The sequence below is a fragment of the Mustela putorius genome, unplaced genomic scaffold, assembly GCF_011764305.1.
Source record: "Mustela putorius furo isolate JIRA1106 unplaced genomic scaffold, ASM1176430v1.1 tig00000127_pilon_pilon_pilon, whole genome shotgun sequence".
Lineage (NCBI taxonomy): Eukaryota > Metazoa > Chordata > Mammalia > Carnivora > Mustelidae > Mustela > Mustela putorius.
The window spans coordinates 12315380-12329448 of record NW_025421288.1 but is presented as its reverse complement, the minus strand read 5'-3'; the positions used below and the strand labels follow the sequence as shown (position 1 = coordinate 12329448).

Below are 14069 nucleotides of genomic sequence, written 5' to 3'. Positions count from 1 at the left end.
ATGCCGGAGCTGAGCTCTGTGGACGCATTTGTGAAAAACGCCCGGCTCTGCGAAGGGGATCGTTACACCCCGATGCAGAGTTCGTGGCAGTGATGCTGTAACCTTCCTGGCAGTCCTTTCCGTCCCGAGTGGGCGGCTTCAGAGGCTGCGCTGTCCGCTGTGAGGGATGGGGCGGGCAGACCGGGAGGTGCCCAGGGGCTGGACGATTCTTGTGCAGACAGGACTCAGGACCAGTGTTTCTGCCATCCCTCTCGGGCCCTGTGCCGTAATCCTGAGGGTGACCCCAGAACCTTGGGGTACCTTCTTTCTCGCACCTCCGCTCTGTACTAGCTGGCTCAGCCCCGGGGACCTGCTGCTTTGAGAGAGGAGCCTGCATTGGTGTCTGTGCCCACAGCCTTCAGTGTAAACAAGAGGGTGATGCTGGGCAGCGCCAGCCGTGTAGACAGAAGGCCCGCCCTGGTTGCCACACTGGGATGCCCGGGTGCCTGAACTAGGTGTGTGGGCTCCTGATGGCCTGCGGCAGCCGGAGCCACTCTGTTCTGTGCCCTTAGTGGTGGCGGGCACACGGGCCTGGGTGGGACCTGGGCGACCTTGGGTGGGAGTCCTTGGTGAGGCTGCTCTTCGTTGTGTCTCCTAGGACTATGCCCAAGCAAGGTTCGATGCCTATTTCGACCAGAAGAGGAAGCTCGGGGTGTGAGCGTGGAGGCGCCATCCACTTCATCCCTGGACTGCGTGGTTGCGGCCGAGCCAGCGGGGCCCTCCGCGCTCCGACGGCTGTCGCCGCGGCAAGCTTGGATGGCTCGCTGCCGGACGCAGATGTGTATGATACGAAAGACTGTATTAAAATTGAGTAACATTTATATCCTATCTTGTTCACGATTTCACTAGGACCCTGCAGTGAGGTCGGGAGGCAGGAACATAGTACGTAGTGCAATACCTCCGAGTCCTCCGAGTCTAGAGAAGGCAGTTCTGTCGGGGCCCAGAGCTCGCGGCCGGCGGCGGCAGACAGCACGAGCAGTGTTTCTGTGGGTGCTTTTTTTGGTTAATGTCAGTTTTTCAAGGGTTTGAATTCACGTGCTGGGGCACGCTGTGACCAGGCCCTCGGTAGGTGACTACGTGTGTAGACGCCGCCAGCTCCCGAGGGCGGCGAGCGAGCCGGGACAGACTGTGACATTGCTTTGCGGCCTGGCCGACCGCGAGTCCCCGGAAGCTGCTCCCTCACCCTTCTGGTCCCCACGGCGGACGCTGGAGGCCGCAGACCCCGTCCGGGGGCCGGGCCGTTGGCTCCGTCCGATGAATGTAGCTCCTTGGGGCTGTTGTACACATTTCGTCCCGCAGCCTCTGCCCCGCCCTCCTCAACCGAATGTGCTTTACTAACCCCAGTCTCGGGCCAGCGGGACCTATAGCCACGGAGGCCTGGCCGCTGGCCGAGGGGCGGTGCAGGCACCCGCGGACACACTCGCCTCCTGCCTGCCCTCCCCCCAAAAAGCAGCCTGTGCCCTGCTCTCCGCGGCCTTTCCTCTTCCGCCTCTGCTCAGCCCCGGCTTGCAGACTCTCTGCCAGGGCTGGTGCACCCGGCGGGGAGAGGGCGGCCTGGCCTGGGCTCTTGGTCGGCTCCCCCGGCCCTCCCTGCTCCCCTGTCCCTGACGGGGTCGTCCTGATGGGGACGAGCAGCTGTATGGGAAGGTGGGGGTTCCCTGGAGCTGTGAAACTTCATATATTTAATGTCCTTGGGGATCAATGTTTCTACTCTGAGCTCTTACTCAAATTGCCATTTCTGCTACCAGAGACTGTAGCTCACAACCAATAAAACCGTGTGAACCCCGTCCTCCGTGTCCTCCTTGGGTGGGTCCCAAGCCCGGGCGGGGCTCCTGTTAGCGGCCATGCCAGTGGAGGGCTCGGGGCCGCTCCTCCCAACTCTCCGCCCTCCCCCCACAAAGACCTCTGGAAGGACGTAGAAGAAACTGGGAGCTGTGGGATTTGCTGGTAGAAACTGGGCGGCTGGCATGGTCAAGGCAGGAGGGAGATTTTCCCTTCCAGACATTTAAAAGTTTAGCCAGGTGAATGCGTTTTGGTGTCCAAACAATGAAACTGAGCAGTAAATGACACCTCCCTCCCGTGTGAGGACGAGGCTCCCCCCAGCTCCTCCCTGCGGCATCCCGAGGCCCTGAGCTGGGCGGCCCTGGCTCTGGGGGTGGGCTCCCCCCAGCAGCTGGCCAGATGAGAGCCACTGTGATGGCGATGCCCCGCTGGCCCTGCCCGGGCAGCTCTGGCCTCAAAGCAGCCTTTGTTCCTGAGGCCTCCTGCTGGAAAAGCCATTGCGGCTCTAACCCCAGTGCAGAAGGCCTCTGGGAAGCACAGGCTCCACCTCCCAGCCGGCGGCGGGACCCAGGCCAGAAAGACACGCACGATGCCCCACGCCAGCCCCCCGGCTGAAGGAGCAGGACTGGTCACCCAGGGCTTCCCCGAAGGGGCGGCAGGACCCAGAGTCCAGCTCAGCCGCTCTCCTTACATTCCGAGTCCTGGACAGTGGGGCTGCCTGCACAGCCTCGGCCCTTTTCTGCAGGACGGGGTGTGTGTTTCTCTCCACTGCTGGGTCAGGCTCTGGAGTCTCCAGCTGCTCCCTGCCTCCCTGGGGTGGGGCTGGCCCTTCATGCCCAGAGTATCCCGAACATTCTCTTACAGTCAATTTGCACTTCCCCAGGGATGGGGAGCTCACCCGCTCTGGCTCAGCCTGGGAAGACACTCATCCCGAACCAGAACCTCCTTGGTCCTAGGTCTGCCCCCACTTCAGCCCAAGGCTCTGGGACTTCTGCAGATGAGCTCATGGGGCCTCTCCCCAACTTCTCGAGAGCCCAGGTCCTAGACCAGGGCTTCCCACCCCAATGCACCCTACACCAAGCTCAATCCGGGACAGCATACGGAAGAGGGGCATAATACAGCCAGGCACGGAGTCCAGAACACCAAGCATCTTACGAGATGTGACCAGTCTATGCCCAGAGCCCAGGCCCTGCCACCCCAGCCTCACCAGCCCCTGGCATTGCAGACGGGACCAAGACACAGTTCGTCGTCCATCTTTATTTCTGGTCTCTGCAGGCAAGGGGAGGGACCTGGGCGTGGCCACAGGTGGGCTCTAGTCCTCCTCCCCGGCGAAGGTGAAGGGGCTCAGCTTGTAGCCGCTGCCCAAGTAGAACTTGTTCTGGAATTCCACCCTGGGGGTGACAAGGGGACAGCTGGTGAGGGGCAGGCCCCCCAGCCCTCGTGCTGCCCGGGGCCAGCCAGGCGGGCCGCTCACCAGTGCAGCCGCAGTGCGTGCAGGAAGGCCGAGAGCCCCTCCATCACCAGCAGGATGGCCACAGTCAATACGGCGAAGGCGGCGAAGACGGGGACCAGCACCACAGCCGCCACGCCCAACTCCCGGCCCATGCGCAGGCCCACACGCATCACCATGGCCCACAGGACCTCCGACAGCTCTGGGGGGCAGGGAGGTAGCTGTGGAGGCCAGGGCCCAGGGGGTGCCCACCCGGCCCCCGTGGCAGCCTGAAGCGCCCTTCCCCTCTGCCCCGGCCCCATTCCCTGGACCTTCTCGGACATCCTCCCTTTACAGAGGGATGCTGAGGTCCAGAAAAGTGACCCGCCAGGCCACCCCGCCAGTAGCTATGAGCGTCAGGTGCAGCTGGGACCCGACCCACGGCCAGTCCGCCCGCTGGGGCCCCCTCGCTCACGGGCATGGGCCAGACTCAGGGCCCAGAGGCGCAGGTAAGACGCCGTGTTGGAGATGCAGCCCAAGCAGAACTCGATGGTGTGGATGGCCTGGTGCATGAGCACCTCAGACAGGACGAACTGGGGGGCGGGGGACAGTGAGGGGCCAGCCGGGATGGCAGCCACCCCCGCCCCACACTCAGGAAGACCACACCCACCTCGGCCTCCTCTCCGTCCCCGGGGCACCCTGCTTTCTCCTCATCAGAGCCCCAGCCGGCCACAGAGGCGTCGGAGGAGTCCAGAATCCCTGACTTGTCGTCATCCTGGGGGTGGGGGGGCAGCATCAGCAGGTCCTCCCCCACCCCCACAGGAGGCTGAGAGGCAGCGAGGGCAGGGGTCAAGCCTCCCATCAGCCTTCATGCCCTGGCCCCACCCCGCACCCCTGCTCCGAGCCTCTACCGGCTGGCGGCCAGCGGGCCTGGACGAGCGGCGGCGGTGCTGCCAGTACAGGAACAAGGGTGTGCCGAGCAGCAGGACGGGCACGGTGACCAGGGCCAGGACCACCAGTGTAGACTGCACCACCTCCTGTGGGGGAGGGGCAGAGCTTGAGTCAGGGTGGCCTCTGAAAGCCACGCACCCAGTTCGGGGGTGGGGGGCAGGGAGCCTGCAGCCCACTCCTCCTCACCCCCAGGCCCCTCACGAAGCCGGGACACCACGCTGTGAGGAATCCTTCCGGGGGAGAAGGGCACCCACAGCCTCACGCCCGCATCCCTGCTTCTCAGAGGAGAAGCCCGCTGCTCAGAGTGGCCCCCCAGCCCCAGCACACCTGGGCAGGGAAGAGGGCTTTGTTGGTGGGGCTGTGGGAGAAGAGGAACATGTTGATGAAGTGGATGAGGATGCTGGGGGCAGTCGCTGCACTGGTGACGGAGATGCACAGCCACTTGTAGATGACCAGGAAGACGAGGTAGCCAAAAAGCCCCAGCAGGAAGATCAGCTCGGGCAGGGTCTCCAGGAGCAGCCGGTGCCACTGGCCAAAGTGCCTGAGGGCCGGGAAGAATGGGGTCTCCAGGTCACCCACCGGGCCACCATGGTCCTGCCTGTCCAGGTGTCCTCCCTCCCCCACCCGGCCGGGGAACCCGGGCCCTCACACGTGGTTGAAGACTCCCAGGACCACCCCGAAGGTCATGTGGGTGACCCCAAGGATGACGGACATCTTCATCTTGAAAGAGTTGAGGAAGCTCAGGTGGTTGACGGCCAGGCTCCAGACCTGGGGTGGCAGGAGGGACAGGTGGCACACGCGGGCCTCTCTGCCTGCATCCCTCTTAGTAGCCCCTCTGCCCCCGGGGGGCCGTACCACTGTGTGCAACCCGTTGGCCCATGGTGGGCCAGCAGAAGGGAGCGGTGATGTGCACAGACAGGCCGGGCAACCGGGGCCCAGACCCCGCTCTTCGCTGCCATGTGGCCCTGCCCACAGCTCTCCTGTGCCTCTGTGTCCTCATCTGTGAAATGGGAGCTGTGCCAGCATGGGCTCACGGGACCATCACCAGGACTATTTCCCGCGTCCGGTCACGCGGAGAGCACAAAACAGTGCCTGGACAGTGGGCTCCGAGGAAGCCAGCGCTGCCACATGCTTCGCTTGCCTTCCAAGTGGCCGCTGTGTGGTCCCAGCAAGGTGGGCCCCTTGTCCTTCTAGAGCCCCGCACCCCTGCACCCGGCACCAGGCCAGGCCCTCAGGAGAGGTGAGGGTTAACGTCCGGGTCCAGGCTGGGACAGGGTCAGTGCGGGGGTCCCGGCCCAGCCCGGCCCTCCCACCTGCCCACACCCCCCACAGCAAGTGGCCCGGACTCACGGGGTCAATGCCGAAGGGGTAGGGTCCCAGGAAGACACCGCTGACCGCGGGGTCCAGGGTGAGCAGCGGGTGTTCGGCCAGGAATGTGTCGCTGTGACAACAAGGGCGAGGGGTCAGGAACTGCCGGGGGCCGCAGGGGCTGCGGGGCCGCGGCCGGGCCTCACCTCCAGCCGGACTGGGTGGCCATGGCCGCCACGCTCCAGCCCGAGGGGAAGATGGTCGTGGCGCGGCTGAAGCACTCGTTGTAGATGAAGCCGGTGTAGACAGAGAAGAGCCCCATGAGCAGCAGCAGGTAGCGGCCCGTGAAGAAGGTGCGCCAGATCTGGGCGTGGGGCAGCCGTGAGGGGCGGCCCGGTGCCCCCGCTCCCCACCACCGCGCCCTGGGCCACCCTCACCTCGTTCCGCGCCGCCTTCACCGCTGGCCGGTCCTCCGCGAGCACCATGGCCAGGGCGAAGAGGAACATGAGCAGCCCGTGGCCCACGTCGCCGAACATCACAGCGAAGAGGAAGGGGAAGGTGATGATGGTGTAGGGCGCTGCGGGCAGAGGGGCCGGGCGGTCAGGGGCACGTGCGCGTCGCGGCACCTGCTGCCACAGGAGCCCGAGCCCAGGCCCCGGGACTCAGGGAGACTTAGAGGGGCTGTTGACGAGGCAGGGGTGCCAGACTGCGTGTCGGCATCCCCGAGCCTGCCACTTCCTGGCTGGGTGACCAGGGACTAGTGACTCAACCTCTCAGAACCTCTGTTTCCCCATCTGTAAACTGGGGACAACAATGCTCCTGCTTCGTGGGGCTCCTGTCAGTGAGTCTATCCAAGGGCAGTACGGGCAGCCGCGGCACTCAGTGAGAACCAGTTCCCGTGGGCAGAAGCTCCGAGAGGCCCTCCTGACCGGCACGGGGCAAGCTGCAGAAGGCCGAGTTGCTCACGTCCCCTCCGAGGGCTCGCTTTCCCTTCAGCAAGATGGGACCAATCCCTCATGGGAGTTAGAGGACCTCGGTGCGTGTCCCTGCTCTGAGCGGAGTCGTGTCCCTCCCCAGATGGAGTCCTAGCCCCTCAGACAGCGACCAGAAGGTGGAGGCGGGATCTTTGCAGTTGGAAAGGTCCCTGGTGGCTCCCTGGGAGGCCACCCCTGCAACATTAGGGCTGCCTGGAGCGCCCCCATCTGGGCTGCTTTTTTACAGCAGCCTGAGCCTCCGCCTGCCTCCTCTAGGGGGAGGCTCTGAGGGCCGGGAGCCAGTCATCGACCCTGGCCATCTGCTGATCAGGCTTGTTCTAAGTGAACAGGCCTCTGCTAACACGGAGGAACCGCGAGCACATGAAACGGTCCAGGGGCCCCAGGACAAGCTCTGCGATGCAGCCCCTGCAGAGATGGCAGGCCCCAGAGGACTGCCCGTGACCTGGTCATCATCCACTTGGTCTCACATCCTGTCCTGGTGTCCTGCCTCCACCACGCTGGGGGGGAACTGAGCACCCGTTTCTAGCCCACCAGCTCAGGCCGGACCCCTCCCTGGCCCACGGCCGAGTTCCTTCCAAAAATGCGCCCACGCTCACCTCCCACACCCATTCTTTGGACTCAGAAACCCACTGTGATCCCCACCCAGTAACAAGGGGTGGGGGGCGCTGGGCCCCCTGACCACACCGGAGCCAGCTGGCCACACGAGAAGCCACATCCGGAGGGAGCAAACTGGGCAGGTGACCGGCAGGTGCCACAGCCGCCCGCCTGCCCCCCAAACCCCCACCTCTCAGCTGCTTCCCTGACTGGTTTCTCCCAGCAGCACCGCTCTTCATAGGCCACTTGTGCCAGAGTACCCCCCCCCGCCCCCTGCCCCCCCCCCAAGGGTCCGCTTCTGGGCGAACCCAACAGCGGTGGGGCTGGACAAGCAGCTCCACAGGCGGAGTCCAGCCTCGGGGACGGCTTCGACCTTCCCTGTGCGGCTCTGAGGACTGAGCTCTTACTCCCATTTTATAGATGTGGAAACTAAGAAACGAGCCAGAGTAAGCGGCTCAGACCTCAAACCTGAGCCATTCCTTTGGCAAAGCCCGTTTTTTCCCGTGCTGGATCCCAGGTAAACCGAGCTAGGGGTGGGAGGGGGGTTGCTGGGGGTGAACACCAGGCTTGGACGCGCCTCCCCCTGCCCCCGCCCGTCTGGTGGGAGGATGGGTCCGTGCGGAGATGCCGCCCTCCGGGCTGGGGCTCCACAGCTCTCACCGGGGTTGACCTCCTGGTAGCGGCCCACACCGTAGGCGTCCACGATGCCTTGGAAGCTGGCCGTGAAGCGGTTGGTGCGGATGAGCGTGGGGGGCATGTCCCGGCAGGGGATGCGGTGAACCACGGCGCTCACACCCGCCTCGCTCTGGGGCACCCAAGGGATAGAGGGACAGATGAGACTGATGGTGGGGGCCTTCGGGGACTGCTTGTCACCCACGCCCCACCCCCTGCCAGACCCAGCTGGAGATGCGGACGCTCACCAGGCAGGCGCCCGGGAGAGCTGGAACAGCCCCTCCCCTCTCCATGGAACAGGACTACCTATTAGCCCCACCTGCCCCAATTCAGGGTGATTTAGGGAGAGCCCGAGGTTAGCTGGACCAGAATAGGAGTATGCTGCTTATCCAGGCGGCCCGGGAGAGGGAGCTGCGTTGCCTACTAGGCGGCAGCAGCTACAGTGACCCCTGGAGGGTCATCACACCCATTTCACAGGTGAGTAGCCTGAGGCTCCCTCCAGTAGCCCCAGATCAGGGGCGGCGCCTGTGGAGCTGGCCTCCCAGGTGCTCTGGTCCCTCCAGGGGCTTCGGACATCAGGAGCAGGGAGGCCTTGGGCCAGGGGGCAGGGCTGCCCCGGAGTCTGAGTCGGCCCCGGAAGGAGGGGCAGCCCGGGGCCAAGGCCCAGCGATGGCAACAGGAAGTGTGTTGGGAGGTGGGAGCAGGGGAGAGCAGGAGATGCCCACTCACCGAGCCATCCCGCAGCACCTGCTGCAGGGCGGGCAGGTCGCTCGCGGCGCACCAGCCCTCGGCGATGAGGCACTTGTGGGTGGCGCTCACGCTGCACTGGTTGAGCACCAGGTACACCGCCTTCATCTTGCGGGTCTGCACCTGCCAGGGCGGCAGCAGCCGCTGCACGCGGCCCAGCACCTGGCTCAGGAAGCGCTCCGTCTCCCCCAGGACCTGAGGCCAGAGCAGGAGGTGAGGGCGGCCGGGGCGGGGCAGGGGGGCGGGGCGGGGCAGGGCAGGGGGCGGCGCGGGGCGGGGCAGCCGGCCACGGCCACGGCCACGGGTGAGCACCCACCTCCTGCAGCTCGTGGCTCTGCTGCTGCAGCTGCTGCAGGACTCCCAGGCGGCCCTCCTCCTGCTCCACGAACGGGAACACGTGGCAGTGGAAGCTGGCGGCGAGGAGGGGTGATGCGAGCGGTTGGGGGGAGGGGGCAGGGGGCTCAGGTTGTGCGGAGGCTGAGTCTGAATGGTGCATCCGGGGCAGGGGACGGGGTGGTGACACTCGCCCCCGCCCCCCGGGGCAGAAGGCCCCTCATGGAGCTCACCAGTCCGTGATCTTGCGGATCTTTTGCCCTATCTGTTCGCCCCAGTAGGAGATGAGGAAGGTCATCCACGTCGCCGGCTCCCCCTGCAGGACGGGCCGCTTGACCTGGACTCCTGGGCTCCCACCCCAAGATGCTCTCCCCGACCCCCCCCCGGGCCCCCAGCCTGTACCGTCACTGGGTCCTCCAGCGGCTGCTCCGTCTCCCGGAAGCTGGCGATAAGGAAGCCCCGGCAGGCCCTCCAGAGCAGGCGTTCCAGGGCGGCGGCCTTGGCGGGCTCCACGGCACCTGCCACAAAGCTGCCAGGCCAGGCCACCGTGCTCAGGATGGCCGAGTAGGACAGCGGCCCTGCTCCCTGGAAGGAGGCCGGAGCCCGAAGCCGGGCGAGAAGAGGAGACACCCTCGAGAGCAACAGAAGTTGTGGGCCCGAAGGAGGCTGCGAACAGTCTGAGGGCGGAGGAGGAGAGCACTGGACAAGGAGCTGGCCAGGAAAGATCTGGAACTTCCCCTTACTTACTTGACTCTCAGGTCCTGGTGGGGCCCCCCGGGCGGCTGGAGCAGGGGGGTTCTTTCCAAGAGCCCATCTGCAGGGGCGGCTGCCGACTAGGGGCCAAGAGGCACCACTGAGCCCCTCGCCCAAGTAGGGGCCTGGCCCCCCTGCCTCTCCCCTACCCCGTGGGGGCTGATGCTGACCTGGAGGCGATGGCCCTGGCCCAGCACGGCCGAGTGCAGCCGCAGCTGGTGCAGCTGCACCCGCAGGGACTGCTGGTTGCCCCGCACATCCCGGAGCTCCTGGGCCAGACGGTCCGTCTCCTCCTGGATGCGCAGCAGGTCACGGGGCGGGGGCGCCAGCAGCCTCCCCTCGGGTGGGGGCAGCACCAGGCCAGCCCGCCGCACTTCCTCCTGCAGGAAGGCTGGGTACGGAGTAACAGGTGTCAGGGGAGGCTGTTGGGGGCCCACACCAGCTCACGGCCAGTTAGCCAAGGGCCACCTAATGTCTACGGGTCCCAAATGCCACCCCAAACTCAACTGGCCACCAGCTAATTGATTCACTGAGTCCACGACCCCCAGAAAAACCCCAGGCCAAACTCTATCCCCACAGGGCCACTCTCCCTGTCCTGAGCTCTCTCCCTTGGCCACTGTCCCACTGGGCCTGGGTCCCACAGTGGGGTCCAGGCAGGTTGGCCTGAGCACTGGGGGGCCCGGGGCAAGAGCGTGCATGGAGCCTGCTGCCTGAAGGCTAACAAACCGTTAAAATAAATGTGCTCTGTTCTCCCCTCTCATCAGCTCCTCCTGGGAGGGGCTGTCAGAGGCCGGGGCCAGAGTCCCCCTCACCTGGGTTGGAGAAGCGGCTCCTTGGGGCACTTGACCCTGGATCCTGGCCTCCCCCACCCCAGTCCATCTGAGAGACAGAGAGAGCTCTGTCCAAGTCTCTCCCCTGCTTAGAAACTGCAGTGGCTCCCAGTGTTCCCTGGATGAATTCCTAGGCCCTCATGTAATATTCGAGGCCTCCTCCAAGTGAGCCCCATTCTCAAGGGCACCCCACGGACCCCAGCGGCCCTGTCCTGGCTCTGCAGCGCCTGGCCTGGACTTCCCTTCTGCCTTCCACCTGGAGCACCAGGACTCTTCCTTTCAGGCTAAGCTCAACTGGCACCCCCTCCAGGAAGCCTGCCTGGGATGTGGGCCTGAGGACAACTCACTGAAGGTCTTCTCCAGCTCTTCACAGCGCCGAACGTCCCCCACAAAGCGTCTCTGGAAGGCGCTTACCGAGGCGTTGAGCTGGGGTTGCCGCCAAGATGGGTCAGACTTCTAGGGAGGGGGCTAGGGAGGTCCCCCCACCCTGGGGCCCAGGCTTGACTCTCGGCAGGCCATAGCTACTCCCCCCAGAAAAGTGTTGAACACACCACGAGCCTCCAGCAGCCCAGCGGGAAACAGACCCGGCTTTGCGTGCTCTGGGGAGGGAGTGATGGGGTCCCTGGAGGCAAGGTGGCCTCAGCGGCGAGGCTGGCCTTTCCGAGAGGGGAGCAGCCACAGCAGAGGTTGCCAGGATTTCAAGCTGGGGCCCTTCCCGGGGGAGGGGGCCTGCCGTCTGGGACACGTAGGGACGAGGCCCCCTCCCGCGCCCGTCCGGCCCCACTCACGTCTCTGAACTCCACGAGCCCCAGCTCGCCGAGCTGGCTCACGCAGGTGTAAGCGGCCGAGGTGGGCAGGAAGAGCTGGACCAGTGCCACCTCCTCACTCCGGAACATGGAGCCCATGGTCCTGCGGGCTGGGCCGGGGGGGAAGGCTCAGTCCGGGCGGGCTGGACAGCTCCCCACCGACTAGCAATGCCATCTGCCTCAGCTCACGTCATCCATGGGAGGTCTGCTACCAACCCCGCCTGACATACGGGGAAACTGAGGCCCGGGCAGCTTCAAAGGGGTGCTGAGGTCACACAGGAAGTAAGTGGCACAACCGCGAGTGCAGCCCGCCCTGGCTGGCCTCACGGCCCGACCCGCGCCCCATCCCCGCACTGGCTTTTCTCACATGCACCCTCTGCTCCTGCTGTCCCTCCTCTGTGACCTGCCCTCACCCTGGGCCCTACTCGTCCTTGGGGCCCCAGGCCAAGGGTCGCCTCCAGCAGCTGGCCTCCTAATTGCCACAGCCCTCGGCTGGCCACCAGCCCTCGTCCATCTACACCAAGGAGCGTCCGTCCATGTAGACAGACAGCCGGGGCTGAAGGTTGGGGCTGTTCCCCAGTCCCCGAGTCCCCCTGCCAGCTGGAGCCCCCCTGGAGGTCTCTGCGTGTGCCGAGGGGGTGGGAGCCTCCAGCGGGTCCCCTGGTGCCCTCACTGAGGGCAGAGAAGCCCGAGGCCAGGTTGGGGCGGGCCCTTCCCCCGAGGCTTGGACAGCTTGGCGGCCGATGTCCAAATAGGGGCGGAAACAGCCTTCCAGGTGTCGAAACCCAGGAAAGTGAAACTGTGGAAGCTGACAGGAGCAGGACGGCCTGGCGGGGCCCTGCCCAGATGCCGCGGGGGAGGCCCTGCAGATGCCTCAGCCATGAGCCAGGGCTCCACGGCCATTGCTCTCGGGGCCCAGGGCCAGCCACTTCCCCTTTGTGGGACTCAGTTTCCTTAGCTCTCATAGTGTCAGGGAAGGGGACAGGCGTGGGTGAGGTCCCCAACTGAGGGTGACCATTTGGTGCCAAAGCGCCGCCTGCTGTCTGGGAGGGTGGGGGCCTGCCCAGCTGGTCACTTCCTCCCCTGGGCCTGGTTTCCTTCAGTCTAAACAGGGAATGCAGCCCCTGCCCCGGCCTGGAAGAGGAAAGAAGGCGGAGAGGCAGCCCAGGACTGCAGCAGCCCCTGGCTCCAGGCAGAGAAGTGTGGGCAGGAGGGGCTAGGCTCTACCCCCAGAGGGCCAGGGCCCAGGCTCCAGAGTGTGGCTCAGGCTGTGACTGGCTGTGTGTCCTTGGGGGAGCCTCTCACCTTCTCTGGGCCTTCTCTTCCTCTTTGGGTAAATGGGACTTGGCCACCCCCAGCAGAGACAAGACCTGGGTGGGCAGATAACAAAAACAGAGGTTCCACGTAACCCCTCACGCATTCTAGCTCACTGCAACCTAACAGCAATCCTGGGGAAAGAGGACCTTGTGGCCTTGTTTTATGGACTCACGGACGGCTCAGCACACCTGGAGAGGTGGGGTCTGGGATCAGGTGGTCAGCAGGTGGCTAAGTCAGGCCAGAGCTGGCCTTGGAGCTGTAGGTCTGACGTCCCAGGGCACAGTATGCGCTCGGGGGGGGGGGGGCTGTTCTCCGCCCAAGGCCCCCTGAAAGGCTGGGCGGGACAGATGAGGGGGTTGTAGGGAACCAGGTCTGGGGACCCAAGGGATGCAGCAGCCCCAGGCTGTGGCCAATCTAGCCTGGTAACTGTCACTCACAGGGCCTCCGCCTGGGCAAGCCCCTTGGGAATTCCCTTGGATGGGGTGGGCGGGGTGTGCAGGGACCTGGTCAGACCCCCTCCCCCACAGGTGAGGATGCCACTGGCTCACCCCTTACCCCCCATCCTCTGCGGCCCCTACCCAAGCCGGGGGCGGGGGTGTACCCTACTCCTTTTAATGGAGCAAATGAAGGTTGCTCAGTCCTTTGGCCTTCAGGATCCAGACTGCAGCCCCTTCTCCCTCTGTTCCCCCCTCCTCCTGGTCCCTCAGGGGCTGAGGCTAAGGCCAACTCCTTCAGGAACCCACCAGATCTCTGCTCTAAGCCCCTGACCCATGATGATGAGAACTGAGCTGGAGAAGAGAAGGCCTGCTGCCTCACCCATTCCAGACTGGTAGGCTCTGGAGTTAGAGCAACCCCACTTGCCTCTAGCTCTGCCTCTTCCTACTTGGATGGGACTCAATTTCCTGATCTGTAGAATGGGTCCCTCCCTCCGAGGAAGATGCCCCAGAGAAAGCCCTGAGCGCCACCAGAGCAGCACCACGACCGGCAGAGCTGGGCCCCGTAGTTAGCGGCTGTTAACTCCCCGTCCTCCTCTTCCCCCCACTTCCTCCTCTTCCTCCTCCTCCTCCTCCTCGGCGCCACTGCGGCCCCCACCAAGGCCTGACACCCGGCGGGCCGGCAGACTGAGTCGCATGCACTGGCCCAGCTGGGATGGGGGGTTCCAGGACCCCTTTCTCCGGGCAGGGCGAACCGAGGGTGGCAGACGGAGCTGGGGGGCCCTGCGGATCCCGGCTGGGGCACACTCACCCCCGGGTCCGCCGCACGCGGCGCTGCTCAGCTCTGCGCTCCCGGCTCTGCGCTCCCGGCCGCGGCGCCCACGCAACTCACTTTCCCCGGCGGGCGGGCCGCAGGGGGCGGGGCCACGGACGCCCCGCCCCGTCCCCTCCGGGCCCGGCGGGGAGGGGCGCCGGAGTCCCGCGAGCGGCGGGCGGGGAGGCAGGGCCCGGGCTGCGGCCCCGCCCGCCCTCGCTGGCTCGCGGGAGGCTGGGGGACGGGACGTGGGGCGGGGAGGCCG

The 14069-nt window shown here is 65.6% G+C and overlaps 2 protein-coding genes across 6 annotated transcripts in view; one reads left to right on the top strand and one right to left on the bottom strand.

Moving 5' to 3' along the window:
- Positions 1-1826, top strand: part of CHKA (choline kinase alpha) — a 59806-nt gene extending 57980 nt beyond the window's left edge. For both annotated transcript variants that reach the window (XM_045065966.1, XM_045065970.1), the window contains one exon: positions 638-1826. In XM_045065966.1, coding sequence (XP_044921901.1) covers positions 638-697 — 60 coding nt within the window. In that variant the 3' untranslated portion in view covers positions 698-1826. The remainder of the gene's footprint in view (positions 1-637) is intronic.
- Positions 1827-3063: 1237 nt separating this feature from the next.
- Positions 3064-13923, bottom strand: TCIRG1 (T cell immune regulator 1, ATPase H+ transporting V0 subunit a3). Of its 4 annotated transcripts, none has more exons than XM_004759550.2 (21): positions 13802-13923; positions 12545-12609; positions 11222-11349; positions 10781-10859; positions 9774-9994; positions 9598-9683; positions 9253-9379; positions 9084-9166; positions 8834-8927; positions 8500-8712; positions 7759-7903; positions 5947-6086; positions 5716-5873; positions 5552-5642; positions 4851-4969; positions 4529-4742; positions 4162-4287; positions 3921-4025; positions 3726-3843; positions 3296-3473; positions 3064-3212 (listed from the first exon to the last, which is right to left on the bottom strand). In XM_004759550.2, the coding sequence occupies exons 3-21, from the start codon at positions 11336-11338 to the stop codon at positions 3134-3136; spliced, it is 2493 nt and encodes an 830-aa protein (XP_004759607.1). In that variant the 5' UTR covers positions 11339-11349; positions 12545-12609; positions 13802-13923; the 3' UTR covers positions 3064-3133. The 4 variants fall into 4 exon arrangements, with proteins under 4 accessions (XP_004759607.1, XP_004759608.1, XP_004759609.1 ...); XM_004759551.2 differs by having other exon boundaries at positions 11222-11342; XM_004759552.2 differs by lacking the exon at positions 12545-12609 and having other exon boundaries at positions 13802-13917.
- Between the last annotated feature and the right edge of the window lie 146 nt (positions 13924-14069).

Bases quoted from the DNA above. Each gene is read 5' to 3' on its own strand.
- TCIRG1 (XM_004759550.2), bottom strand. From the start codon at position 11,338: ATGGGCTCCATGTTCCGGAGTGAGGAGGTGGCACTGGTCCAGCTCTTC. The intron at 6,087-7,758 runs GTGAGAGCTGTG...CTCTGCCCGCAG, and splicing joins CTACCAGGAGGTCAACCCCG to CGCCCTACACCATCATCACC. The intron at 3,844-3,920 runs GTGGGTGTGGTC...CCCGCCCCCCAG, and splicing joins GGGACGGAGAGGAGGCCGAG to TTCGTCCTGTCTGAGGTGCT.